The sequence below is a fragment of the Parus major genome, chromosome 7 (assembly GCF_001522545.3).
Source record: "Parus major isolate Abel chromosome 7, Parus_major1.1, whole genome shotgun sequence".
Lineage (NCBI taxonomy): Eukaryota > Metazoa > Chordata > Aves > Passeriformes > Paridae > Parus > Parus major.
Genome location: NC_031776.1, coordinates 9,811,928 through 9,838,603, shown reverse-complemented (window position 1 = coordinate 9,838,603; position 26,676 = coordinate 9,811,928). Strand labels below are relative to the sequence as shown.

Genomic DNA, 26,676 nt, shown 5'->3' with positions numbered 1-26,676 from the left:
TTATTCATATACAGTGTTGAAAAAGTCTTTCCCACATGAAATGAGGTAATTTCAGTGTAATTTTTTTTGGTGTTTTGCAACACCAGTTACCTGAGTTAATTTTCATGATGAAGATTCTTATGATTTTTCTGGGTAAGAAATTACTACTTATTTTTACATTGTTACACTGTGTTCATATGTTGGTTTTTTTTTTTTCCTCTGGAGGAAAGTCCCTGTAGAAAGGAAATAGGAGCCAGCTCTGAAATCTAAAATAAGGACTAAACAGCTTTTCATTTGCCTTTCTACCCTTTGAGATGCCAGAAGCAATTTCCTCTTGAAGCTGACTTCCTTTCTGGAAGTGATTTTCGTCTCCAACCATGTTGAGGCTCTTTTCTCATTCTTTCATTCTGACTAACTTGCTTTTTTCCTGTCTGACTTTCTACTGCAGTTGGGAACTTCTGGAGGTAAGTAATGACAGACAAGTTTCTAACTTTCTTTTTCAGTTCTTCTTCCCCCCCCCTCCTCGCCCCCCCTTACTCGGTCAGTCTAGAAGGACAAACAAAGCACTATTGGTGTCCTCTGCAAGAGAGCACTGATAGGGGCTGGCTGTAAATTGACGTGGCATGGAAAATCTCTGCTAGTTTGGAGCTGCTCTAATGTTGCTGCGAAATCAAGCCTACTCTTAACCAAGTGTGTAGCTTGAAATCATCACGAACTTACTGCTTCTATGTTAAAAATGAATGGAAAGTACCTTTGCTTTTTGGTGTGGGAACCAGACTTTTTCTCTGTTTGGATTTACAGCTAATAGAAAAAAATCAAGGGGAATTATTTGGTTCCTTTTTTTTCCCTGTAGTAAGAGCGACAGATCTTGCTGCTCCCCCCACCTTTTCCTGCGACTTAATCATTTGCAGATCTTGCCATGGGGTGCGGACTGAGAAAGCTGGAAGACCCAGATGATAGCAGCCCTGGAAAAATCTTCTCTACACTGAAAAGACCACAAGTTGAGACAAAGACGGATTCTGCTTATGAATATGTATTGCTGGATTTTTCTTTAGAAGGTATTTTTTTATGCTGTATCTTTACTGTTTTGAAATAAGAAGAAACAGGATTTAGCTTAGTTTTGTCTTGTTTGACTTACAGTAAATGTTAGGTACTTTTATAAAAGCTGGCCAAAATGTAAGACTTTTATTTTGAAACACAAATCATGACGAAGGTTCTTACTTGTATAAAATTACAATGGAAACTGCTGAAGTATTTTTAACAACTAAACCCTCCAAATTACACAACTGTCCTCATTAAGGAAGCTGGATAAAAACTGTTAAGAGATTTTTCCTAGTTTCCTGTGAGTCAGATACTGCCATCCATACTCACTTTGAATAATGGTTGTCTGAATTCACTGTGACGGTTCAGAAAATGCACTGTGCCTGAGCCTTAATTGAATAACAATTTTTTAAATGCACTCAACTTCCAAAAACAGGCTGTCATTGTCCTTGTTACTTTATGCAGAAGTAAGTCTGTTCCTTAGTTATGTATCAGGAGTAACTTCCCCTCTTACGCCCACCGCAGTCTCTTGGTAGATGTTTCTATAAGAGTCTGAGTTTCGTCTTACTTTTTTTTCCAAATGCTTTGCTTGTAGTTGTTGAATAGTCTTTTGAAATTGTGACTGAAATGAAACAAAATCTGTATGCATAGCTAGAGGCAGACAGTGCTCTGTGGGATACTTCCTTCCCGAGGGTGTCCCATCTCTAACAGAGCAAGTCCCTGTTCCACAAAGTTGAAAACATAAACAAGCCCAGATGGCTGCCCTCAGAGAACAGACAGCTCAGTTTTGCAGTCACTTTATAGTAACTTGCATTTTGTAACAACCCAGTCTACTGGAAATGCTTAATAACAAGGATTTGAAGTAAATGCTGTTACTAGAAGGGTTGAATGCAAGTAAGTGTAAGTGCAGGTCTTACTGCAATTACAGGAGCTTTTTCATAAACAAAACTTGGCTTCTGATTAGTTTTAACTGTTGTAATATTTTTATTTAAAATACAAGAGTCTTTTAATTTAAAAACTGCAGGATACTAATAGAAGATATATTCTGCTAGGTTATAGTACTGGAAAACTAATTGTGTTCTGTTTATTTACACAAAGTTTCTCATTAGCTTCTGCCTTTTGAAGAAACAAAACTGTTGAGTAAGTAGTGGTAAGATGTTGGAAATAAAGCTAGGCTGCCTAGTGCATACATTGATTACCTACTAATCTAGTGATACAGAAAGAATAATTTTTTTGGAAACTGAAGATCATTCAGTGTTCTTAAATGGCCTCTGTTCCAGATAGTTTTGCTGTGTTTTCGAGTTACAGTTTCTAGTAGTGTTGTGTAAATTATTTGTTTTTAAGGTGGCTGTGACTTTTTAAGTAAAAGCCCATCAAACAAGTGCAATTAAAGGTGTATCCTCTGTTTTTATAAACTAGCAGTACAGTAGTAAAGATTAATTTTCTCTTGTTTTGTCTGATAATCAGGATTGCTATTTAACATTTAATAAATGTTAAATAACTGAGTTCAGTTTCAGATACTTGCCTCACTCTTTTTTAGGTTTCTCACTTGAACTAAAGGGATTTGTAAACACAAGTATCTTTCTGTTGAATGGTTCTAGCTATGTGTGTCTATAACCTTAAAATATTTTTTTAAGTCTCTGTTTTTTAGAGCTAAGATGAATACAGAAAAAAAAAAACATGGTGTGTGTATATGCTGTCTTGGAGGCATTTTTCAATTCTGAGTGTTACTGAAATGGGAGGCTTGGCTCAAGTACTGTGGAGAATATATTGAGGTTTTTTTTCTTTTTTCCTTCTACTTCAGTCAGCTTGCTCATGTACTTGTTGCTATTTGAATACCTTTGGCTAAATGAAACTGAGAGCCCTTTATCACTTCAGACCAAAGTTTTTGCTCTGCTGTCAAGTTGTGTATTTATGGCACTCATTCTGCCTTGCCTACTTCCAGAGCAAAGTCTGCCTCTGCATAGAATATTTCTGTGTTCCCAAGTGATTTCTTTCCACTGGATCTTGCACCAAATAGAGAAAATATACACTTAATAGTATTTTAAGATCTTACTGTAAACCATTTCATGCATCATGATAAAAGTATAGCAAGCATAGTTGTGTTACTTCAATTCAATTTGCCTTTTTCTGTGCTTTATCAGGTATGTGCAATGTGAAGTCAAAATGAGCTTGCTGGGGAAACTTTCAGCAGTCCTTGATCTTCTCCCAGGCCATGATGCAGATTAGGTCAACCATGCTCTAGTCTGAATTTACTGGCTGGAGTCCCTGTGCATCCTAACTAGTTATTAGCTGTGCACTGAACCTTGGCTTCTCCCTTCCTGGTCCCCAAAATGCTCCTATCCCTACTGTGAAAATTAGCTTTGAATTCCATGGAGGATGATTTCCATCTGGGGAATCCTAAACAAGAGAATTAAAGGCAATCTTATTTTGGTAGAACAGAATAGTCCAAAGAAGAGGGAGCAGTGGATTCTGAAGTGTAATTTTAGATGTTGGTCAGTGACTGTAAATTCCAAGGTCTCAGTCATGAGATATATCCAAATCACACAAACAGCTGCTATTTTTTGAAATCAGTTTAACCAGAAAATAGGGATAGTTTATGTATTTCTACTAAGCAGAATCCCTATGCTTTATCTATTACATTTCTATTAGGGAAAAGAAGAAATACTGATGCAGCCTACTAAGATGCCATGCTGTCAAGCTCTTGTCACTCTGAATACCACTATGAATAAGTATGAAATAGCTGTTTTGTCACCATCTTCAGTATCCTGCATCTGAGGCTTACAGTACAGCTAGAAAGTTAGCTGGAATTGTTATTGCTACAATATTTTGGCTGCCTGTTGAGACCACATCAGGAAGGAAATGATTTTTAAGAAAAAGGGTTTAAGACATTTATAAAATCAGGGAAGTGATGATTATATTGCATCATTCCTTCTTTTTTGGTCTGTGGGCTATGGAGTAGTTACTTCTCAATACATGCATCTCTTGGATTTACAGTGAGTGGAATCATGGGATGGAGGTACTGCTGATGACAAAATATCTTCTGTTTACAAAAGGGGAGCTGTGATACACTGTCTGCTTAAAAATAAAGTGCAATAGCCATGTCCTTATGACTGGAATGATTGACAGTTTAGTTTAATTGGTTGAATTTGCTGGTTATCAGCAATAAACCATCAACATGTATGTTGGTGATAATTTTTGGTAGTGTGTTTCCCATGTTATAAATTGTTTTGGTTCCTCTTGGTTGCTTTTCTGTTAAGGTTTTTACAATGATAAGAAAGTAGGCCACCATTCCATTGTTCCATTAGTAGAAATGGGTATTAAAAAGCATTTGAGTATTGTAAAATACTAGTTTCTGATGGCTTGTGGGTTTTTTGTGGGTTTTTTTTTTTTAAAGCTCTCCATAAGTGTAAGTATGTTAATATTATCCTCATTTTATAGTGGGAAAGCACAGGTTTTACAAAACATTACTTGTGAATCAGCAGAGTTCTAATTCAGTTTATTAGGATAAAATATTCTTGCAAACTAAGGAGTCATGACTCTGGTTTATGATAGTTTAAAACAGTAGAAGAGAGAAACTTAGTGACTTGCTGGGTCTTAGGTCCTTAAATTCCTTGCTACTACCAACCTGCACTATAATGTAGATAGTCAGGAAAAGGTAGGAATAAAAAAAAATGAACAAAGTGATGAGAGATTTGTGATGGTATTTGTTTTATTTTATACATTTTTTTAATTACAGAACCAAAGGAGAGTTAGTGTATTTAATTAATTTCAGTTATATTGTTTGAAAGGGAATGTTCAAGGCAGCATGTTAAAGTTGTTTGTATCTTGAAAAAAGTGTTGCGAGGTCACTTAGTTTTGATTGAGGCATCTTTTAATGCAGATGGTCCACTGGTCTTAATGCATAGAAAGTCCTACAAAGAGGAACTCATCAGAATCCAGACAAGTAGACTGCTTGGAGCAGGGGTCACCAATAGACCAAGAGATTTCCAGCTAGGCAGTTTTGTCATCAGAGCTCCTAAGTGCAAAGGATGAAAGCTTTGGCAAATCTGTGCTGGTGTACTCTTCTGCTGCTGTTTGTGTATGAGTGTTGATTTCCTGCTTTCTGAGAGCATCTAGAGTTTCAGCTGTACTTGAGAGAAACAGGAGTTACTGACCCATCAGATTGACTGGAGCAGAGTATGTCATCTGTTACCAGTGTGGAATCTTCCCTTTCTCTCTGCGAAAGCTGTGGACCATTCAAAAAAGGTTTTCCAAGAAGTTTTCCCTTTATCTCTGTTGTTTTCCCTAACACTAATGTATTATCCAGGTGATGCCTATTGATATAAAATGCTTGCACATGCTGAGAGGGATGCTTGTCAGAAACCAGTGAGAGCACAAGATTACTTAAGTGATACATAAGTCTGTTGAAGAAAGGAACTGGAACTGTCAAAGTGTCAACTGATACTCCACAGATCACTTTTAAGGGAAAAAAAATTAAAAAATTGATGGAAACAAATCAATTGTCGTAGGCTTAGATCTGTTACATGGGAATTTACCTCAAAACTAGAGTTGAGGGATACTGCATCAGTATGTTTAAGGCTTTGGCTAGACAAAATAGTTGTTTTGTTAAGTTCAGCCCTATTATGTGTTTACATGTTAACACAGCTCTGATCAAGGTCTGCCAAGCTGATTTAAAGCTGAAAACATTGCCAAGTATTTTAAAAATAGATCATATTAAGCTGTAAAAATAGGTGCTTGAAGTAGTTGAATAGTGTTGAATCATCCATGAATCTGCTTTTTCTTGTATAAATAGAACAGTAGTTTTTTATTAAAAGCCTTGGGATAAATTTTGTGTGGTTTACATAAAAGGAACTCACCCAAAATGTTTATAGACGTACACAGTATCATGTGCTTCTCTTCTGCTTTCAATGCTTCTTAGCTTCCTCAAATCCAGAAGTTATCAAGATCAGCTCTGTGTTGGATATAGCACCTCGGGTGGAAGAATTTTACAGCAAAGGCTATGTTGTAGGAGCTGTACATCCCATTATGCTGCCAATTGGACGGAGAAGGAATTTCCCTGCAAGTCACATGTATCGAGTGGTACTCTCACGATTAAAACTAAGGTAACAGTGGAACAGCTTGAATACACTGATCCTTTACTGAAGCCATTTTTAAGTGGACTGCTCAACATCCGTAACTTATCCATTTGAAATGAGCACCTCAGATTAGCCAGTTAGTAATGCTTTTAATTAATGCTAAGCACACAATAAGCTAATGTTTCCTTTGCCTTAGTAAATATCCTGACAAAAATCTAAAGTGTGATATCATCTGTCTTAGAACTTGCAGCGAATAAAAGATTAACCAAAATACTAGGAGAGTAATAAGCTGCTTTAAACTATCTTGTGTTTTTTCTTGGTTTTCAAAACTTTTCTCCTTTCCTAGAGAAAATGGTTTCTGAATTAATTTGTCAGGGATAGTTTGGGCTTTTTCGTTATTAAGAAGGGAATCATCATTCTGAATCAGAGTTCATACAAAAGCTTGCTTTTGACACTGAGGGGAAGGCAAGAGCTTGTTTATGTTCCAGATCCATAGTCTTGCTTATTGTTCTTGTTTTTATTGCATTGTAATCACCACGTGATCCTAAAGAATACAAAGCAATGTTACCATTCATTAGTTCCTTTGAATGCAAAGAAGATAACCCCTGGTTATTATTTTGAATAACTAGAAAAGTGGATTTCTTGCAGCATTAAAAGCTGTCAAGCTTTCCCTTCTCTCCTGAGTCCTTATGTGATGCAAAAAGGTTCTTGCCTTTATTTGAGGGCTGAGAGGATGTGAATTGGAAGCTGCCTTGCTGCCACTCCAGTAATGCTTTTGTAAAACATTCGAGAGAAATTCTCGAACTCTTTGATTAAACAAACATTGTTCAGAGTATTTGCTGCTCATACAACTTAACTTTTATAAATTCATCTGCAAACAAGGTGAATGCTGTTCCTGTGAGGAAAAGGTTGAGTAAGAAAGCAAAATGCTTGCCCTGGAGCTGAGGCTTCCAAGAGCTGGCATTGCCAGCACGCAGCTCCCATAATTTGCCTTATCCCTGTAGATGTGGCATCCTTTGGAAGTTTTTGTTTTGTTGGCCCTTGAATGGGTGAAGGATGAGGTCTCTAGCCTATGTGTGAAACTGGCATAGGTTCCAATTTCCTTCCCAGGTGCCATATGTACTGAGGCTGGTTTTGGTGTAGGCAAATACAACTACTTCAAATTACTGTTTGGCAAGTAAACTATTATATTTGAATGTGTCTAATTGATTTTCTTCTCTAAATGAAATGATTATACAAAGGAAGCATCAAATAAAATCCCATTATATCACTGACATACGCTAAATATTGTCTAACTAATAACAACTGGCTTTAGATGAAACATTAATACTATTCTGTAATTGTAAGTGGAACTTAGAGTTTGTCAGCTTAAATATGAGAGGTTTAAACATTATTTAACCCTCAGTAGGTTTTTTTGCATTGTATTCCTAGTATTTGCCTATACTGTTTCATTTAACAGCTGCAGCTCTGCTTTAGTTACAAAAACTAAGCAGCAGGATGTTAACAGTGTAAAAGTACCATTTCTATTCATGGTGTGTTTTCTACAAGACTGAGCCTGCTTTGTGCTTACTAAATTTATAGTTTAAATTTGTGTGTTTTGCATTGTCAGAGATTTTTGCATTTATTTATTACAAAGGCAGAGCTGTTTGTCAGTAAAGCTCAATTTCCAAAATATCTCTCTGCATGGTCTTCAGATGAAATTCCTGTTAAATATTAATATTCTTATCCTGGCATTGAAACACACAGTACCTGCCACTTTGTGTAAGAAACAGAACAAAACACCAAAACCCACTGAGTTCTAAAAAGTATGAAGAAGCATTGTCAGGATTTCATTCATAACTATTCCAAAAGAAAAGAATTCTATATGCAAGCATTTGCTCAAGTTGGCAGCAAACGCCTGACAAAGACTGCTTTCTTTCTGTGTTCTAGCCAGAAGCACGCAGCACCCAGAGGACAAAGGCACCCCAGGCTGGTGATTGAGGAATGTCCTTTAACATATGAAACACTGACAAATGAAGTAGTGAAAGAACTGCTAGAGAAGGTAATGGAAGTTTTTTCTAACTTCTCTCTTCAGATTTTTGTTTCTGTCATACATGTAAGCTACATTTAGTGTTTGTGGCTTTAGTTTTGTGTTTATTTTATAGAAGCTATAAAACTTTTCTCTAAGTGAGAAAAGAGTTGCTTTTTGTAATGTAAGACTGAGTATCCCTGTAAAGCTTTGGAAGTCTTCACTGAAAGTAGAATCAGGCCCAAGCTCAGTTACTCTTTATAAAATACTTTTATGATATGTGAAGTTTTATGTTTTTCTGAGTTAAGTACCTAAGAAATGATTTTTCATTCTTTAACAAAAAATACAACATGTATAGGAACTATAACAAATATTTACTTGGCACAGCTTTTAAAAACATTGTACAATTACAGTAAACTTCTACTGGAATGCAAGTTATAGTTCTGGTTCTTTTTGTGTTTAACTTCCTCTGCAAAACTGAAGACTTGCTGAAACAGGAAGCTATTGCTATTACAAGACTTAGTGATGTCTTTTTGCTTTAGTTGCCAAGGAGGGTAGTAGAAGAAAAAGCATATTGGAGATCTTTAATGATCTTTGAAATTTCAGGAGTTGTTTATATCTTCTAAATGGCTTATTTTGACTTTGTCAGGTGTTTCAAATTTAAAATGTGATTACATTATGCATTTATAATATGTATACCTGTCCCATGTTGGTGGTGTAGTGTACCAGACAAAGATTTAAAGGAAAAACACACTTGAAATGAGCAGCGATGGAGTCTTGGAAGCATATCTGTTACAGAAGCAGTGTGTGAGAATAACTTGATTTTTTAATGCCCTCAGTTTTAAAACTATTAAATTAATTAATAATAAATATAATAATAAACCATTAATTGAATAATTAATTAAAACAATCTAGTCAGATTTTTTTTTTCAAGATCTGAAACAGTAAGACTTTGTGGTGTTTCAGCAGAAGATTATCATATTGTCTGTTTTTCTCTGTTGCTTATTAAATTTAAAACTATTTTGGTTGTCCTTGAAGCAGCAGCTCTGTTTATTTAACCACAGTGATTGGCATATTGTATCATTGCTGTACATAATTAATGGCAGTAGATAGACTGAAGTGTCAGGATCATGATACTAAAAAGGGATTGCAGTGCCATCAGTCATTTGATTTTTATTCACTTTGGGGATTAATAGTTTATATGAGTAAAGTGAATCCTTCCTCCTCTGTGCTCACTTAATCCAGTACTTCCTATGTGATGTCTTTCTGAGCTGAAGTTCCTGTATTTACCTGTGAAGACTTTACTTCACAGGGGAGCTTGTAGTACAAGATGTCAGTGGGATTACCTTCCTAAATGCCAGCATTCCTTAAACCAGGAAAAAAACCACCTCCAAGAACAGACACATCCCACAGGTGGCACAGATGTTACAGTTGTGTATTGAGACTTCAGTGCAGAGAAGACACCACTGGCTGAAATAAGAGGATTTTCATTTGCTTTGAACTCCCTCCTTTCTCTGCTCTTCCACTGTCCTCAGTAATAACAAAGCTGAGTAGCCTCCAAGGTACCTATGGCTTATGACAGAGATACTTCTATAGTATTGGAGGTCAGTATTTTTAGTATGACTGGCATCACATATTTAGAGAAATACTATTTATTGCTCTACTATACTGCTTATCAATACAACAAATTAAATAAAATACTTTGGGTTTGTTCTAAATGATGGATTTTGTGTACTCTGAAATCAGTACCAGTGTTGGCCACCTTTCTTGGACTGACTCCAAAGATATGCTGGAAAAGTTGCATTTACTTCAAAGCAAGGGCAGCATCAAAGACAAGTCACCCCTCTATAATACAGTGTTATGCCTTTATGTTCTCAGCAGTTTAGTAAAGAGGTTTATGTATGTACAAGTTTCAAAGAAAAAAAAGTGTGTGCAATTCTGAAATGACCTTGCAGCTAAGTTTATGTTGTATTGCAGGTTAATGAAGCTGCTAGAAGAGGAAAGAAGTTTGTGGGATTTGTAACACAACATTTTTCTCAGCCTAAAGCCTGTAATGGAACAAGCACAGATGGAGGTGCAGAGCTGGACTCAACACTGGGCAGAAGAAATAGGGAACACAGAAGAGAAAATTTTGATGAAAGCTATAAAAACTGGAATGAAGGGACATTGAGCGGTCACTCATCTGAGAGTGGGATGGAGGAGGAAATGCATGGAGAAAGCAGACTGTTAGAGGATTCAGATTTCCAGTTTGGAAAAGAAATCAGCCATTCTAAATCACGAAGAGGAGATGGTAATAAATGCTGCTTGTTTGTTGCAGAAATAAGGTATTTTATTGAGGTGTTGAGGTGTTGGAAAAAATAGAGGAACAGCATTTTCTATTGTATCAAATACTGGTTTTGGAAGATGCTTCTACACATGTGTATGTAAATGCATACATATTTCTAAAAGAGTTGCCAGTAAAAGAAGCTGAAGGAATACTTACCTTTTGCTTTATGTATGTGAGCTGTGGTAATATATTTAAATGACATTTCAGTTTTCCTGTAGACTATTATAGATGTACTGTCGGAATTCTACTTTGCAACTTAAAGAAAACCACAAACAAACCCTCCAAAATTGCCCACAGTGTAATTGTGGCTTGAAATGTGGTACAAACAGAAAGGTTTTCTGCTTGATGTGTGTATTATAAGCATGTAACAGTAAAAATCCTTCATTTTGGAAGGATGCAATTGTTATAAAATATTTTCTGCAATACACACATAATTTTACTCATTATGAAATTATAAACATGTAATGATTTCCAGGTATATGTTGTGATTCCAGTTTCAAAGCTGACAACAAAGAGAGCCCCTTCCAGCTAGAGTCATAATTTTACATGCTTCCAGGCAACTCACATAACGTACAGCAAATAAATCCGTTCATAATGGATTCTTTCTGGTTAATGTGCCTTCAAGAAGTGTCCTGAAAGAGATCACTGAAATTAATGCATTGACCATGAAATCGAAGACAATAATTGTTACAAAATGAATTTCTTAGAGAAAAGTAAGCATTAAAAGTATAGGAAGGAAAAGCATAATTGAAAAAATGCTGGTGCCACGATAGACAGCTCAGTTGTAGAAGAATGAGGTGCTTGATGTAGTCTGTGTAGAAAATGGGCTGAAACATTGACTTCTGGTACTGAAACTCTAAGGCTTTCTGGCTGCTAAGAGGAGAAGAAAGAAAGGAAGAAGAAATCTAAGTAAGAGAACTAATGCAAGACAGTATTGTGTGAAAAGCAGGCGACATGAAACTTTCATGTCAGGCTGCATTCCTTGATGAGCCAGACATGTTTTAATTGCTCTCAAAAGCAACGTTTTCACTTTCCTGTTAAAGCAGCCTCTCCATTTTGTAGACTGTGAGAATGACTCTAAGCACAGAGATAATCAATGGCCCTCTTATTTTTAACACTTGAGTAAAAGCAGTCTTTCTACAAGTAAGCCTTTATAGCATAATCTGTTAAAACTTAACTCTTTTCTTACAGCTTGAAGTAGTGGGTTTTCTATATATAGCAGAATAGAAGTCCTTTAAGGAAGTGGGAAAACTCTTGGTTCTGTTCAGGAGCATTGTTTGTGCAAGCTGGTGTGACCAGGTAGATCAGCAGCCAGTGCAGTCCCTGCATGCAGTGTTCTTAGGAAACTTCAAAAAGCTTTGGCAAGGATATGCCAGGCTTCTCTACACTAGTCAAATAGAAAATCACTGAAATTGATAAGATAAAACTTCTGGAAATTTAACCACCTTTCTTGGTCTATTTTTTATGTAACCATCATTTTGAAAAATACTGATGTTAATTTTCCAAGGCAGTGTTACATATGTGTAGGTATATACTGCTATGCCTGTGTGCCACTTCCATTTACCTTTGCTCAAAAGAGGCAAAACTGTGTCCAAGTTACAGATTTGGGGATTATAAGTATGAATTTTTACTGTTATGTTGCTTTTTGAACTATTCTATTGAATTTTGACTATGATACATTGCTTGCAGAGGTAAATTTCTGTAAGATGTGAGGAATTGAATAGTTGTATTGGGAAACAATTTTTTTTCCAGAAAAATAAGGGATCTCACTTCAATATATGGGAATAGAAACACATCTATTCTGATGTGAGCACCTGTGAAAGTGATAAAATTGTATAAAAGGAGTCATCCCGTCCTGAAAGTTCAAGATTTTGTTCTGAATTTTCCTTATTCTAGGCACCTCATATCACCTGCAGTGGGTGATAGTAACACTTCTCAAAGCAGAGAGGGATTCTTCCAGATACTGATTCAGATTACTTAGAGTACAAATCCTATTTTGGAAATTTCTCTGTTTCTGGAGCTTAGAGAGAGATTGACATCTTAACTGGGGTCATCTAAGTAAATTACTTTGTTTTGACAGTGTGAAAACTTCAATGTTTAGAGGTTGGTTTGCACTGATTTAGGGTGCCCAGCAGTATTAGGCAGTCTGAGAACATTTCTGGGCAACTGCTTTGTGTTACTTCTCTACACCAGTGACACACAAGTGTATTTGTAGAACACACATGCTTAGGATTTCATAACTTGTACCAGTGATTTCCTAAAATGCTATGGATATGTTAGTTTTTAACGAGTGCTTGCTTGTGACCGTTTTTGTTACAGCACTGTATTAATACCTAGACGGAAAAACTATTTGAGGATATGTTGGTTTTCTATCCTTAACTTCCACTGATCATCAATTACTATTGGAAAGTCCCAGTAAGCAACTAATTACACTGGTACTTAACTTCAGAAAATAATGGGTAGAAGTCAGTACAAGGCATTTCTTAAATTTGCAAGCTTATAAAATTTACTTTTGTTTTTATAATTGCAAATATTTGTAGCCAGAAGTTCCACAAGTGGCAGAAATGAAGGCTATTTCCACTGGTTTTTTCTTAGTCTTTGTATGTTTTCTTTATGCAAACCCCAACTACCTGAAGAATTCAGTGAAAGCCCAGCTGTAATAAGTTCACATTTTCCTCATATCCCAGAGTGTACCTCCCCTCACACCTTGTCCTGGGTATGTTTAGGTCTTTACCAGAGCCACATTAAGAAACAGTTACTAAAACTGTTGCTTAGAATTAGAAAATTATATTAAAGTAGGAGAGCGGTAATATTGCTAATTTTGGAGCACTATATTTGAGGTTCATTATTCCTTTTTCTCTCCTTAGATAAGCTCTATACAGTCTTCAATGTTTTTGATGATGATTCTACCTGCTGGACCTACCATGAAGGTGTTTTGTCTATGAAAGTAACAAGAAAGGGGCCAGTTGTTAGTACACTGGAAGCAGACTGGCTAGAATTAACTACATTTTATTATAAACAAGGATTGGCCTTAGTTGATTCTTTTGTACACTGGGAAACTTCTAAAGGTGAGTACTGTCCCAGGATATCATGAAGCTTTTTCTTGTTTACATAGAGCTACCTAACTTGAAAAAAATCATATTTTGCTTCTGAATGGGAGGATATTTATGTAAACATGTCCAGATAGATCTGTAACTGTCCAGAAAATAAATTACTCCATTTTAGGTATCAGATTCTAAAAATTTATAATAGCCTAAGTAATTGAAATTTTTGCTTTGTTTTATCAAATTGACAATTTCCAAAGCAGCAAACTAGAGTAGCTTTATAACAAAATAAATGTTTTGTACTAGTTCTTCTGTTTTGGTTTGTGCTTTTTCAAGGTAAAGACAATGGGATGAAAAGTGTTTAGAACTCAAACTCTGGTAAAATATGTAATTGAGAGATTTATTTCCATTTGAACTGGATTTGTCTGAAAGCCAGAAGTTAAAAGTGTGCAAAAAAAAATAGCTACTGTTGTACAATCACTTGAAAAAAAAAAGTGAAGAAAATGGTAGTACCCTAGTGTTAGGGGTACAGACCAAGATAAACTGACATGATTAATAAATTCAAACAACAAATGTTGTTTGATAGCAAACCTACACTTTATACTTCACTAAGGTGATGCTTTGGTTGAATTGTACCTCTCTTAGTACAAACTTGCTTGTTTGTACTAAGTTGCAAATTATTGATGTTCCTTTAGAATTAATTATTGCAATGTATTGCAGAAGATAGGGTTGCAGTGGAGAAAAGTCTTGTCAAACGTTTGTTGAAAAGGTTTCAGGGACCTTAAACAGTTTCTTGCAATGCTCAGGATGATTAATAAGTGCAAGAGATAATTAATTACATATTAAAGTGGCTTTCAGAAGTTATTTCATCTGCTTTTTACATTAATTATATGAGGAGGATAAAATTACTGTCAGTTTGAGTAGCTGTTATATTTACTACGCCTTATGCTTTTTCTGATAATTTTGATTTAATATGCACTCATCAATCCTTTTGCAAGGCTTGGATTATTGAAGGCCTTACATTTTAAAAAACCTGCAAAGATCTTACGTTTTGCAAGTTAAATTATGATTTTTCAAAAACAAAAGCCTGACACTAATGACAGCTCTTCAGTTTTCATTGCTCTCCACGGTTTTGAGTGTGAATCACTGTGTTTCTGTAGCTCTTCACTAAACCTAGTGACTCAGAGGCACATAAGCTCATCACCATAGATTTACTTCTGATGGAATTTGGCAGCTAGTCCCTCTCAAACTGCATGTTTTGTGCACATGAACAGTCTAATGCCACATTCTGTAGCAGTCACCTTTCCTACTCTGAAACTATTCCTTTTCATGGAAGAACCAAATATCCTTTGGTGAAGAGGTGAAAATTCAGACTTGTAGTTTTCAATGTAGAGATTTTTTAGAGCTGGAAAAGAACCCTCTGGAGATCTGTTACAGTTCACTGAAGGGTGGTTTTGGCAGCTGTTGAAATTAATCTTTGCAGCTGTTGTCCAACAACAGTTTTACAGTCTTCCCATTCCCCACAGAGAGAGCTGTCTGCTCTTCTCTGCATGAGTAACTCCCTGTCTTTCATACCCAGGCACTAACATACCTCATCCAGTATTGGAGGGGATTTAATGCTGATATTCTGAGGATTACATAATTTTGCTGTACCAATTTAATTTGTTAGTAATTTATCAAGGTAAATCTCCACAAAAGGCTTCCCAAAGGCTGTTAGGAGAAGCAAAACCAGAAAATGAACAATATTTGATGCACAGCTTTAGTTCGGGCCAAACAGATGCTACCAGGCTTTGAGATGTGAGTCAGGGAGTTGTGCTCTGAAACTTCCTTCCCATCAGGAATTCTCCTACAATTACTTGTTTCAGGCTCTTCCTGTGGCCATTTGTGTATTTAAGTAGCTGTAGTTGAGCTTTACACTTCATGGTTCACTCTTTTTTGTGCTCTCTCCCACCATGCCAAAAGCGACATCTTGTCAGGAGGACAGTATTGAAGTTGAGAAAAAAAGGGTTGTGCCCATCCTCTGCAATAGATACACTGAATACAGGAAACTGGAATTCATAATGGAGTATGGAAGGGGTTAATGCTTTTGAGAAAGTAGTTCATTGTTTGATTTTTATAGAAAAAAAGGATTTTAACAGTAAGTTGACTTGAACGTTCCACAAATAACCACAAATTTGAGTTTGCTGAGTAATTTAATTTTATTTTAGAGGACTGTTCAGTGAGAAAGAAACATGTTGTGTACATCATGGTAATCTATTAACCTAAAATTTAATGCTTATGTTTATGTCCACAGGGGATTATTTGCCCAAATCTTTAGAAGGACTATTTATCTATGAAGAAGAAGGTGCTGGAGTTCCAGGTTCTAACAGGAAAGGAAATGATGCAATAGTTGTTGAACAATGGACAGTCATTGAGGTAAATAGATGATGATTTAGCAGTGCTATTTCCTACTTGTATTTTTCTTTGTTTTTTGCTTTAGGCTGCTGGTTCTAGTGTTCCATAAACTTTTGGGATGGCTTCCTGACGTCACCTGCATAGGCTTAACTAAAGACCCAAATTATAAAAATTAAATCAGGTTTGTGGGCATTAGTAACTGTACATAAAAGAAATATTCCAGAGCAATTCTGGCTTGACATTTGTAAATGTTCATGCCCACAAATTCTACCAAAGAAAATGTCTTGGGGTTTTTTTGTGTGTCTTTCTGACCAATTCAGGTGTCATTTCAGCAAGCACAAGCCACATTGATAGTGTGAAGTATTTTTTAAAACAGGGGGAGAAGATAGCTAGAACTAGAAAAACAATAAAAGAAAATTGATAGTGAATTAATTCAGTATGTTTTTAGATATGTATTTTTATGAAAATCTTTCTGCTAAATATGACAAACTTGGATTTCCTAATAAATTTACATCTACTGCTGTAGTAGGTTACAGCAATAAAATTACTTAAACTACTCTTTAGAAATATTCTGATCGTTTAGGATTATTGGTATGAATGACATCTGAAAGCAGTTGTTGGATTAAGGTCTTACTTTTTTACTTGATATCCAAAATTATCAATTGGATATTGAAATATCCAGTGATAAATGCTTTTACCAATGTGAAAAAAAATCAACATCAAACTAAAAACTTGTATATTTTAAAAAAAAGACCGCCACCAAAAATCCCACCAAAATGGGTTTGTGTGTAGCTAAGTGAGATGCTTATTTTTCACATGTGGAGTAAAAAGAGTAAAGATGTCAATTGAGACACCTAATTATGGGTGCTTAAGAAGTTTTAGGAGCTAATTTAGCAAAGTGACAAGTTTCATGAGTGAGATGTGCTTTGAATTATGTCTCGATGAGTCAGGGCTCATACCTAATGTTAATAAATTCTGTTTTCCATGGATTTTGTAGTCTTGAACTTTTCAAGTTGTTTTCAGTTTGAAATAATGAATCTCCATCATACAACAGCTCGATGTCATGTCAAAGGATTATCTCATTAAAAGTGAGAAGGGGAGGTGTTTGAATTGTGTAGAAATGCAAATAAAACCTGTACAGAGTCTCTTTACTACTTTTTATAATTATTAATGTAGGGATGTGAAATTAAAACAGATTATGGACCTTTACTGCACACGCTGGCTGAGTTTGGATGGCTCCTGACCTGTGTCCTCCCTACACCAATTGTACGACATGACAGGTACCCAAACTATTGATTATTGATTTTTGGTGTGCATGTCTGAGAATTATCAAGTAATACTTAAATGTAAAAGGAAGAAAAATGCTGATGATGTTAAATGTATGTAAAGCTTGAACTATAAGTTGTATTTTCATGGAGTGCTTTGCCACATCTGCTCACTGATTTCAGTAAGTCTAATTCTAAATTTAAAATACATTGTGTAAATCTAAACAGGAAAGATTTTATTTAGGGAACTTTTTATCACATACCCAGTCCACAGCAATGAGGTTACTCATGCTTCAACTGGAAACAAGTCTTGAAATGTTTCACTAGTTCAGGACCTTGGTGAATGACTGATTTAGACTATGATATGTTGTCACAAGACAGTCATGGAGTATTTGTTGCAAATTAGGGCAGAGAATGTGCTAATCCAGCAAGTTATTGGGCTGTTTCCTCTTTTCTAATACATGGTTCACATGTATTAGAAAATAATTACACAATAATCTATGGTTCACTTGAAATATAGTACCAGACTCCTGGATTTCAGTTCTCTAGCTGTAATGTTTAGTTAGAGCATTAATGGGACTCTTTTCTACATAAGAAGAGCTAAATTGCAGGCCTGGATTCCTCATAACGTTCCAGACTTTCTTTTCCTTTTTTTTTTTTTTTTTTTTTTTTTTTCTTTTTTTTAAATAAACACCCCCCTCCCCCCAAAAAAGGGTACTGTGACTTTCATCACAGCTAAAAAGTGGCAAATGAAGCACTAGACCAAGCATTCTTAATGCCCCTCTTTTCTCATAATTTATTTTTTTTTAAAGTTCTCCACCCATTAGATTAAGATTGCCAAGCTTAAAAAATAAACAAATGTACTGAGGCAGGGCTTAGGACTCATTAACAACTGTGGAAAGAGTGGATAAGTCGAGTAATCTTTGGATCCCAGACCTCACTGTGTTAAATTAAGACAGCATGAAAAAGATGTGAATGAAAGATTCTTAGAAAACAGCTGCAAGAAAGTGAAGTTCTGGTCAAGTGATTTGACATCATTAAATCAACTTACCCTGTATAAGAAGGAGGCTTTTGTGATCAGGAAATAGGTGTTGGGTTTTTTTGGCAGTGTTTTTTCTAATAGTTGATTTTAACCAATTGGTTAAATGCAAAGCTAAAAGAAGTTGTGGTAAAATATGGCATGTTCTGTTGCTTTTTTTTTTTTTTTTTTTTTTTTGAGGGTCTCAGTTTTGGTTTCTTCTGGAAGAAGAAGCAGTTTCCAGAATATAAATCAAATGGTTATCCTTTAATTTCTTCAATAATTTTGTAGTCTAAGTTTATTAGCTTTGAACATGGTGACTTTTAGGGTATATGAACTACTGGGCCTGGTTCTCATAACCAGCTGAAATTTTGGCCAAATCTTGGCGCTTGAGAGTAAGTCTTCGAATCTGGGTACAATCTTTGAAGAATGCCGGTGAAGAATGGGGGAAGATTTTAGTAGTCATGTGTGTTCTGAGTCATAGGATGAGGGAATATTTGACTTGGAACCTTTTGTGTCCCACAAGCCATGTAACTGAACCCATCCCCACAGGGTTTGGACGACAGGGTAAGGAATGTACTGAGCAGCTGCTGAGTGACACGCTGGGGGTGTAGCCTGGGCTTGCAGCACATCAAATGGTGCTGGTTTGTATCTCAGAGTTCACAAAGCAAAGGCAGAGCCAACTAAAAGAGGAAAAGTGCTGTAAGAAAAAATAAAATAGGATGCAGTGCTGTAGGAAGTATGAACAGATTGATTAAGCTGGAGCTGTTCCTTGAATCAGTGAGGATGTACCAGGAAGATATTTAGGTCTCAAACAGTGCTGTATCCCAGATGTGAAACAAGCAGAGCATTAATAGTAGTGCTCATGCTAAAGGGGCTGTATACTGGCCAAATCTGAAACTGGATTCATTTTGTATCAACACTGGAGTAACTCAGCCTAATAAAAAACATTTGTTTTCTGGCCCAAATGCTTGAGTAGAAGTCTGTATGAATTGTCTAATGCTTGTTATCCCATTGTAGCTTGTGAGCTACTCTTGGAAGAAATAGGATGAATCATGTTTTGTGTGCCCGTAGTATATCTCATATACAGCAATTCAGTTTGCTTTAAAAAAGGAAAAAAAGCAATTTATGGACAAGAATTCCTAATTAGGGATTGAGAATTCATGAGAATCATAAAATGAATGTCTTCCTGTTCTGATAGACTGAGTAGTGATTGATAAGTACTATTTTTAGGCATTGATGTTGGTATTTAAAGAGAAGAAATTCCTGGATGGTTACTGTGTGTCTGCTGTGAAAGATGCCATTACTGTGGTGGTGGAGGGTTATCCTAGGAATGCAAAAGTCTTAATAAAGAGGAACACTTTATGCTGCTCAACAGCTGTTTTTTTTCCCCAGACTTGAAACTCTGACCTCAAAACCCAGCCTGAATATTAAGAGGCTTCAGAAACACTGAAAAAAACAAAATAAGCGACAGTTTGAGATGATCTGACTAAATGATGTTTTCATGTTTATTTTTAGAATAGAATTTTTGCATAGTATTTAAATAAAATTTTATCTATTATCCCCATTTTTACAAGTACTGTACTTTCCTCTATTCTGTCGTCTTTTCTCCTAATTTATTGCAAAACTTTCCCTCATCTCAGATCATTTGTGAGTGTCTAAAAAATACTTTGCTTGTAAATTAGTGCTACTCCAGTTTTTAGTATGGAATTACCTTGAGTTTGTAGAAGTCCATACGTGTTTGTGGTTGAAAATCAGAATTATTTTTAGGCTTTTTTAATTTTTGTTGAAAAATGTCCTGGCTCCTTTAAGCCAGGACACTTAGTGGCTGATGTCTGTCTCAAAACTGAAAGTCTGGATGCTATCCAGTTCCAAAGGAGTGCAGAGTTTTGAGAAATTAAACAAGCAAACAAAACCAACAACAACAAAAGCTACAAAAAAAAAAAAACCACCAAAACCGAATACATTAAAATAATTTATCTTATTCCCTTTGTTAATTTTCAGAAAATCTTGTTGAACATCTATTCTAATTGCTCTATATATCAAATATTCATGTATTAGAAAATGGATCTGTAAAAACCAGAGCCATTGGCAGTACTGCAGAGCTTGTAGCTTCATGGTTGTTTTAGAGGACTTAAATATACACATGTCAGAGGATGCAGTTTTTGCCCGTACAGCATAAGCAGACAAACAAATGGCTGGTGTTTCAACAAAAGAGTCTCTGTTGCTCTTCATCACTCTTAAAAGAAGAGACAGGAAAAAGGCTTCAGCAGCCTTACTCTGCAGTGACCTTTATTTCCCTTCACTGATTACTGTAGTCCCTGAAAATGGGCAGGGCAGACTGTGGGCAATGCAGTGCAAAAACACTGACTTCATGGTTATTAATTTATCCTGGCTCACTACTTAATCTATGTTTTCAAATGCCCTGACTTATGAGGCAAAGAGGGAATGTAGAAATGAGAGGGGAAACTATGGAGCTTCCCTTGCTCTAAGCACTTTTTCTCATTTAAATTCTGTGGAAATCCCACTGTCATTGAGTTCTTTGTGAATTAAGCTCATAGCAGCTTTGTCGTGTGCGGCATTTTAATAAGGTCAGACTTAGAAATTTGTTAATTTACTTCTTGTCCACTCACCATCGTGTCCTTTTTCTGTTCTAGCAGAATTTGTACAAGCTCTAGCTTAATGTTTGGGTTTTTTCCTTTTCTCTGAAGGAATGCAGACACTGTTACAAAATAAGCCTTAGGCTCTTCCCCATGCCAGGGACTGTGCTCAGCCTTGTTGCTTGGAAGAGATATTTTTCAGTTGATCAAAAGAGACATAACTGAGGCACAGAGAAATACCTAGCCAAGTGGAATAAGGTTGCAGGATTGCAGATTTCCTTGTAATGACATAAAATCTAAGCACTCTTTCTCTCAATGAATGCAAATAGTGAGGTAGGGACACTTGGAACAGGAAGCCTTGTTAGGCTTAAGGAAATGAATGAATTTGTTCTCCTGCATTTTTGTTTTTCCCACAAGCTGGAGTTTTAGTTCTCTGTTCTCATCCAGGGAAGACATGCAAAGATATGCCATGACCTGAGTACAGCGACACTAAAAGGAAGGTTGTGAGGGGCCAAACACACTCGTAAATCCATCACTAACTATTGATCTGAGTGGCTGTCTATGCAGAGAATAGTGCTGGTTTGTGTACTTTCTCAGAGCTTACTTCCAGAAGTTTACTAGGGCAGGCTGTTAGCCCTTATGAGCTCATAGGAACCATTTTAATCCTTGGTTTTTCTTGGAGCAAGTCCCTGATTTTAAATACAAAATAATTTTCAGTTGTGAAACATGCATCATTTACCTTAACTTCATGTCTGTGGTGTTTAACCTTGTGACATATCCCCACATATCCCCACTGATGTAAAAGCTTACATTGTTTTAGTAGTTCTTTCTGTAATGTTATGTATAATAACACCATTTTATGATTGATAGAGTAGGTAGAAACATAAATACTTCAAATTAACTCCCATCTCTTTGGTGTTTCTAGTATTCCCTTTTGGAAAAAAACCTAACACCTTTGCTTTGTCTACCACAAGGATATTAGCATGTGTAAAAGTTCCAGGACTGAATTTGCTCTTTTTTCCCCCTTCTTTATTTTTCTTGCGAAAATATTCTCTTGTCCTGCCTGTGCTGGTACCTCCCTCTTACAAAATACCTGATGCCATTCATCTCATTCTTGATGTAAACCTTATTAAAACTGATTTTAATAATTATTAATTTTAATAATTACCTATGGTTACTCTATCCATAGGTGATCAGGCAGCAAGCTTATCCTGCTGTGTCAGTTAGCTGACATTTTACATCTTTTATTTAGTAGTAAAGAATGTTAATTCGCAAGTTTCACACCACAAAGTATTGAGAGATTTGCTGAAGCTATGGATCTGTTAAGACTGGACCTGGTTGTTGTGATATTAATTGGTAGTAATATGTTGCTGCATATTTAACAATGAAGATTAAGTTTAACAAAAAGACTTGTGAAAGTTTGCCTCAGACATAAACGTGGATTAAAAGTGGGAGCTCTGATATTTAAACTTTCAAGCGCACACATGTTAGATAACTCCAGTCATGGTAATACAAGTTACTGGTCTGTCCATATTTTCATGTGCATCACCTTAACCCAGTTCTATGTATCTATTTTTTAAAAATATCATTATAGAACTGTTGGGGAATAAATAAACTAGATAATACTCTGTAGTCTGTCCTCATTCATGGCCTTACACCACCCCTTAAAGTTGACTTTGAATATGTTAGTGAGAATTATTGCCTTTAAAACATGGAAACTATTTTCTTTAATTTTTAGTGAAGGAAATCTGGCCACAAAGCAAGTCATTTTTCTTCAGAGACCTGTTATGTGGAGTTCTGCTGTCCAGACACCAGAGGTGAGTAATATATTTAGTACTTTACATAATGGTAAGATACAGAAACAAACTGGACTTCAGAATTAGCAGAGGGAGAAAGTAGCAGAACAGGGTTTCCCCTCTAACAAGTTCAAGTTTGTGGATGTTTTTTGCAGCTGGATCACATTATTTTTTTCCTCAGCTGTTATTTTTTAAACCATGGAGAAAAGCATAAGCATGCTGAAAACCTGTTTTGTGCTAAGGAATTACTGTGTCTCAGGTGAATGAGGTTGGCTATTTCCTTGGAAGTCTTTAGGAAGTCTTAAAAGTTCTGATCAAAATCCTGTATCTCTTGTATGTGAAACAGAAAACCATTTTGACCTTCAAAACATCTACTTCCATATTTTTAGAAGAAAGGATTATTAAGATGTGCTGCTGTAATCTGCAGGTTACCAGGGTTGAAGGGCTGTTGTTGCACGAAAATGTGTGACAGAGATAGAAGCTTTGAAATTCCTGCAGCTGAACCTCAACAAATCCTTGTCTCTTTTGAGTGGAGCTCCCTCAGCAGTGGTTGTATCAAGTGCTTTGAGGATTAAGTGATGACAGTCTCCACATTCTGCTCAAAGTCCAGTGTCACAACAGTTACTGCATCTGCACAGTACTGCAGTAAATCCTGCTGTGCCCAGAGTGGGGTGAACTCCTGGTGGGCTTTTTTTTGCCTGGTCTTTTGACATACTGTGATGGGTTTACATTTTTGGTTATTTCTGGTTTTCAGTGTCTGGTCAGCCTTTCTTTATTCAACATGTCTTTCCTGTGATAATCTTAAGCAGCTAGAAAAAACGATAAGTGTTTTCACTCATGTCTAGCAGAGGAGTAGGAGCTTTACAAACTCATTCATGGCATATAATTATATGGCAGTGATACCCAGCTGCTTCTTTCTCTCTCTGTATGAATACTTCTATAAGTCTCTAAATTTCTTGCATTTGTATTTTATCTTCCTCTGTGTTTTCTACTGTCTGTTCAGAGTGTTGCCATCATCTGTGTTTTCCTTTGTTTAGTGTTTCTAAAATATACTCTTCCTTTTTTTGTTCTTCTCCAGGCTTCTGCTTATCTACAGCCTAACTTCCTTCTCACTGTGTCCCCTGATAATTAGTACTTCCATGCCTGGAAGAACTTGCCTTCAACATGCACAGTTCAAGTTGTGTTTTATTGTTTTTGTCTCTGCCGCTGTCTCAATTCCCAGATAGCTCCTGTATGCGATGATTAATTTCTTCATTGGAGCTTTTGGTCTTTTGCTCTTCAGTGTTCTGTGCAGTCTGCTTTCCCGGTGTCTTAATCCCTCTCCCTTCATATCCTCTTCTAAATCAGGGGAAATTTTTCCCTCTGTGTCAAAAGCATCTCCAGCTTTTATCTTTAAAACTTTCTGACTTCTCTCACATGCCTGACTGTGTAGCCTTTACTTTTTTTCCCAATACATTTCTGAAAGTATGATTTGGACCACTGCTTTTGATAGCAACATCGTAAATACATAAAGCAATATCATGGCAGTCATAAAATAACGCTTTTCCTGATATAATAAGGGCATGAACTTCTGATATTTTTCCCTTGGTAAGGCATAAAGTTACTTCTAACTATATGTCTCTTAAAAGGCAGCATAACTGTATGTCACAAGTTGGATTCTGCCAAGAGATGTAATACAAACCAGTTCTGTAAAAACATTCAGTCTGGGGAACTGATGAATCTTTGAGACATGGACTAAATTAAAACTAGGAAGCACTTTTTAAATTCTTCCACCCTCTTTTGGGGTGATGAGCAGCCTTGGGTTATACAAATAAAATGTGTTTTGTAGTTGTTTTATTTTCTTGGAATGGAAAACATTTGACATTTGACTTAAGCATTAAACATACTCAAAGTAAACAAGGAATAGCTGATTTACAGCCATTTACATTGGGATTTCTATTTGAAACCTGAACAAAATGTGCTTTTTCAGTACCACTGAATGTTTGCTTCTCCACCAGGAAATTTCAGTATGCTGAGGTAATTTACTTGGGATAAATAGGTAACTGGGGCTGAAGCTGAAACGTTTAGCAGAGTTACATTTTCCTTCTGTTTTGCCAATTACATTGGTTTTCCCCATAATTTTAATTATTTTTTTTTAAAAAAAAATACTTTTACTGCTTTTTTTACCAAAATGTTTGCTAGCTCTAGGTACATTGAGTACCTAGATTTTAGGTGTAAAACAAGCTATTGAAATTTGAAAGCATTCTCTTTTGCACTAGAAACTTCAATGTTTGGAGAGGGGGTTAAGGTTTTTTATTCTGGTGGGTTTGTTTTTGTGGAGTTTTTTTGTTTTTTGTAACTTCTGTTTAAAATGTCCCATGGACACTGATGACACAGCTGTACAGCTTTATCAAACTGTTGCGAACATTTTTATAAAAACATTTAATTCTTTGTATATTGTTGGTCATGGCATCTTCCTTCTATCTGCATAGATTTACCATGGGAATTGTAATTGCCTCCTCAGATAATGGCACATTTATTGAGAACTGCACTCGGTGTAAAAATGCAGCTACACTAAATCTCTCCATGAGTCATTACAAAGTGTTTGGCTGGATTGGTTTTCCCCTAAGTAAGCTAACATTTCAACATCCTCTCGTTTTTCAGAGGAAATCATTAAGACAAGTGACTGGGGAAGAAAAAGGCAGAGTGTCCAGCAGAAGTGTTGGATCAGACACAGCTACTTCATGCCCTGTAGAAACTGGGCAACCACCTGATGAGTTTCACCTATCTCCTTCTAAACAATGTTGGATCAAGGAGGGATCCTCCCATTATGGAGGCTTTCCAGGATTCAGTAGCAGTGATGGAGTATTAAGGGAACTGGATGATGGACAATTTGACCAGGAAGATGGAGTCACTCAGGTCACATGTATGTGATAAGTAAGTAACTGCATCAAATGGACATGTACATAAATCACACAAATGGATTTTTTAAAAAAAAAATTACACTACTTTAAGTGCATTGGTATAATCCTATGACTCTTCCCAAAGTCCTTTTGTATTTTTGTCATTTTCCATGTTGTGTTAATCCTACTGTAGTAATAATACTACTGCAAAATAATTTGTTTTTCTGTCTGTCTTTAGTAGTATAATTACATGACTTGGGTGCTCTGCTAACTTGTTAATGCTTTTGACAAGCAAGGAAGCAAAAGCTGCAAAACAGTGACAGTTTGAATTGTGTGAGAGAGAAAGGAATGAGGATGTTTAGAATTTTCCACAAGCTGGAGGAATGTTTTTGGGTTTGTTTGGTTGTTTTGTTGTTTGGGGTTTTTAAGGATGTTGTAAATATTGGTGTGGAAAAATGAACTGTCTGGCTGTTGTTAAGTTTTAATGTAATTTTCACTTTATTTACCTTGTGTAAGTTCAAAAGCCTAGAGAAATGTCAAGTCTTACACTAGACTGTTAATATTTTAAGCTGCATTCAGACTTGGTATTGACAGAAAAACTCAGGAGGCTGTAGGCAGGTAACTTGCTCCTAGAATACAACTTCACCTATGCAGTTTTCACAGGGTTCCTTGTACATGTAAGCCAGGAGCTTATAGCTTGTACTATAATGATGTGTTCATAATCTTCTTATGAGTGGAAATTAAAAACTGCTCATCTCCTGAAAGATAACTTGCAGTCTGCAAACAAGTAGTTTGAGAAGTCCCCTAGGAAGCATTGAGAGCAGTGTGCACAGTGATGCTGCTAATGCATAGGAGGAGGATGTAGACTAAACTTCATAGGCAGTATTAGATGGATGTATATATAAAAATGTCTCAGCTAAATGTATCTCACACTGGATAAAGTGTATTGAGCTGCATTAAATCCTAGACTTGATGTTCAGAGGAAAGAATCAAGTTGCTGTGCTTCCATCCTTGCTATGGGGAGGAGCTGCTTGCATTAAGGGAGGTTAATGCTGGCAAGGTTTTGTGGGGAGAGAAGCAAATGGCAATCGCTTTTATGCTGCTGTCTGGAAACTGTTCTACAGAGAAGTCAAATAAACATGCATCCACAGAAGGTAAATGTGATTATAACTACAATGTGCCTTTTTAATTTAGTTCTAGAAGAAAGAAAAAAATTATAAATGCTCATCATATTTAAACTAGTGC

General features: G+C 36.1%; 1 protein-coding gene across 3 annotated transcripts; it reads left to right on the top strand.

The window, feature by feature from the left end:
- The first annotated feature begins 201 nt into the window (after positions 1-201).
- Positions 202-26,590, top strand: RFTN2 (raftlin family member 2). Of its 3 annotated transcripts, none has more exons than XM_015634417.3 (10): positions 202-443; positions 891-1,037; positions 5,942-6,125; positions 8,028-8,139; positions 10,084-10,396; positions 13,300-13,500; positions 15,770-15,891; positions 17,047-17,150; positions 22,492-22,570; positions 25,193-26,590. In XM_015634417.3, the coding sequence occupies exons 2-10, from the start codon at positions 899-901 to the stop codon at positions 25,460-25,462; spliced, it is 1,524 nt and encodes a 507-aa protein (XP_015489903.1). In that variant the 5' UTR covers positions 202-443; positions 891-898; the 3' UTR covers positions 25,463-26,590. The 3 variants fall into 3 exon arrangements, with proteins under 3 accessions (XP_015489903.1, XP_015489901.1, XP_015489904.1); XM_015634415.3 differs by having other exon boundaries at positions 203-443; positions 833-1,037; XM_015634418.3 differs by lacking the exons at positions 202-443; positions 891-1,037 and adding an exon at positions 1,802-1,914.
- The last annotated feature ends 86 nt before the right edge of the window (positions 26,591-26,676 follow it).

Bases quoted from the DNA above. Each gene is read 5' to 3' on its own strand.
- RFTN2 (XM_015634417.3), top strand. From the start codon at position 899: ATGGGGTGCGGACTGAGAAAGCTGGAAGACCCAGATGATAGCAGCCCT. The intron at 6,126-8,027 runs GTAACAGTGGAA...TCTGTGTTCTAG, and splicing joins CTCTCACGATTAAAACTAAG to CCAGAAGCACGCAGCACCCA. The intron at 10,397-13,299 runs GTAATAAATGCT...TTCTCTCCTTAG, and splicing joins TAAATCACGAAGAGGAGATG to ATAAGCTCTATACAGTCTTC.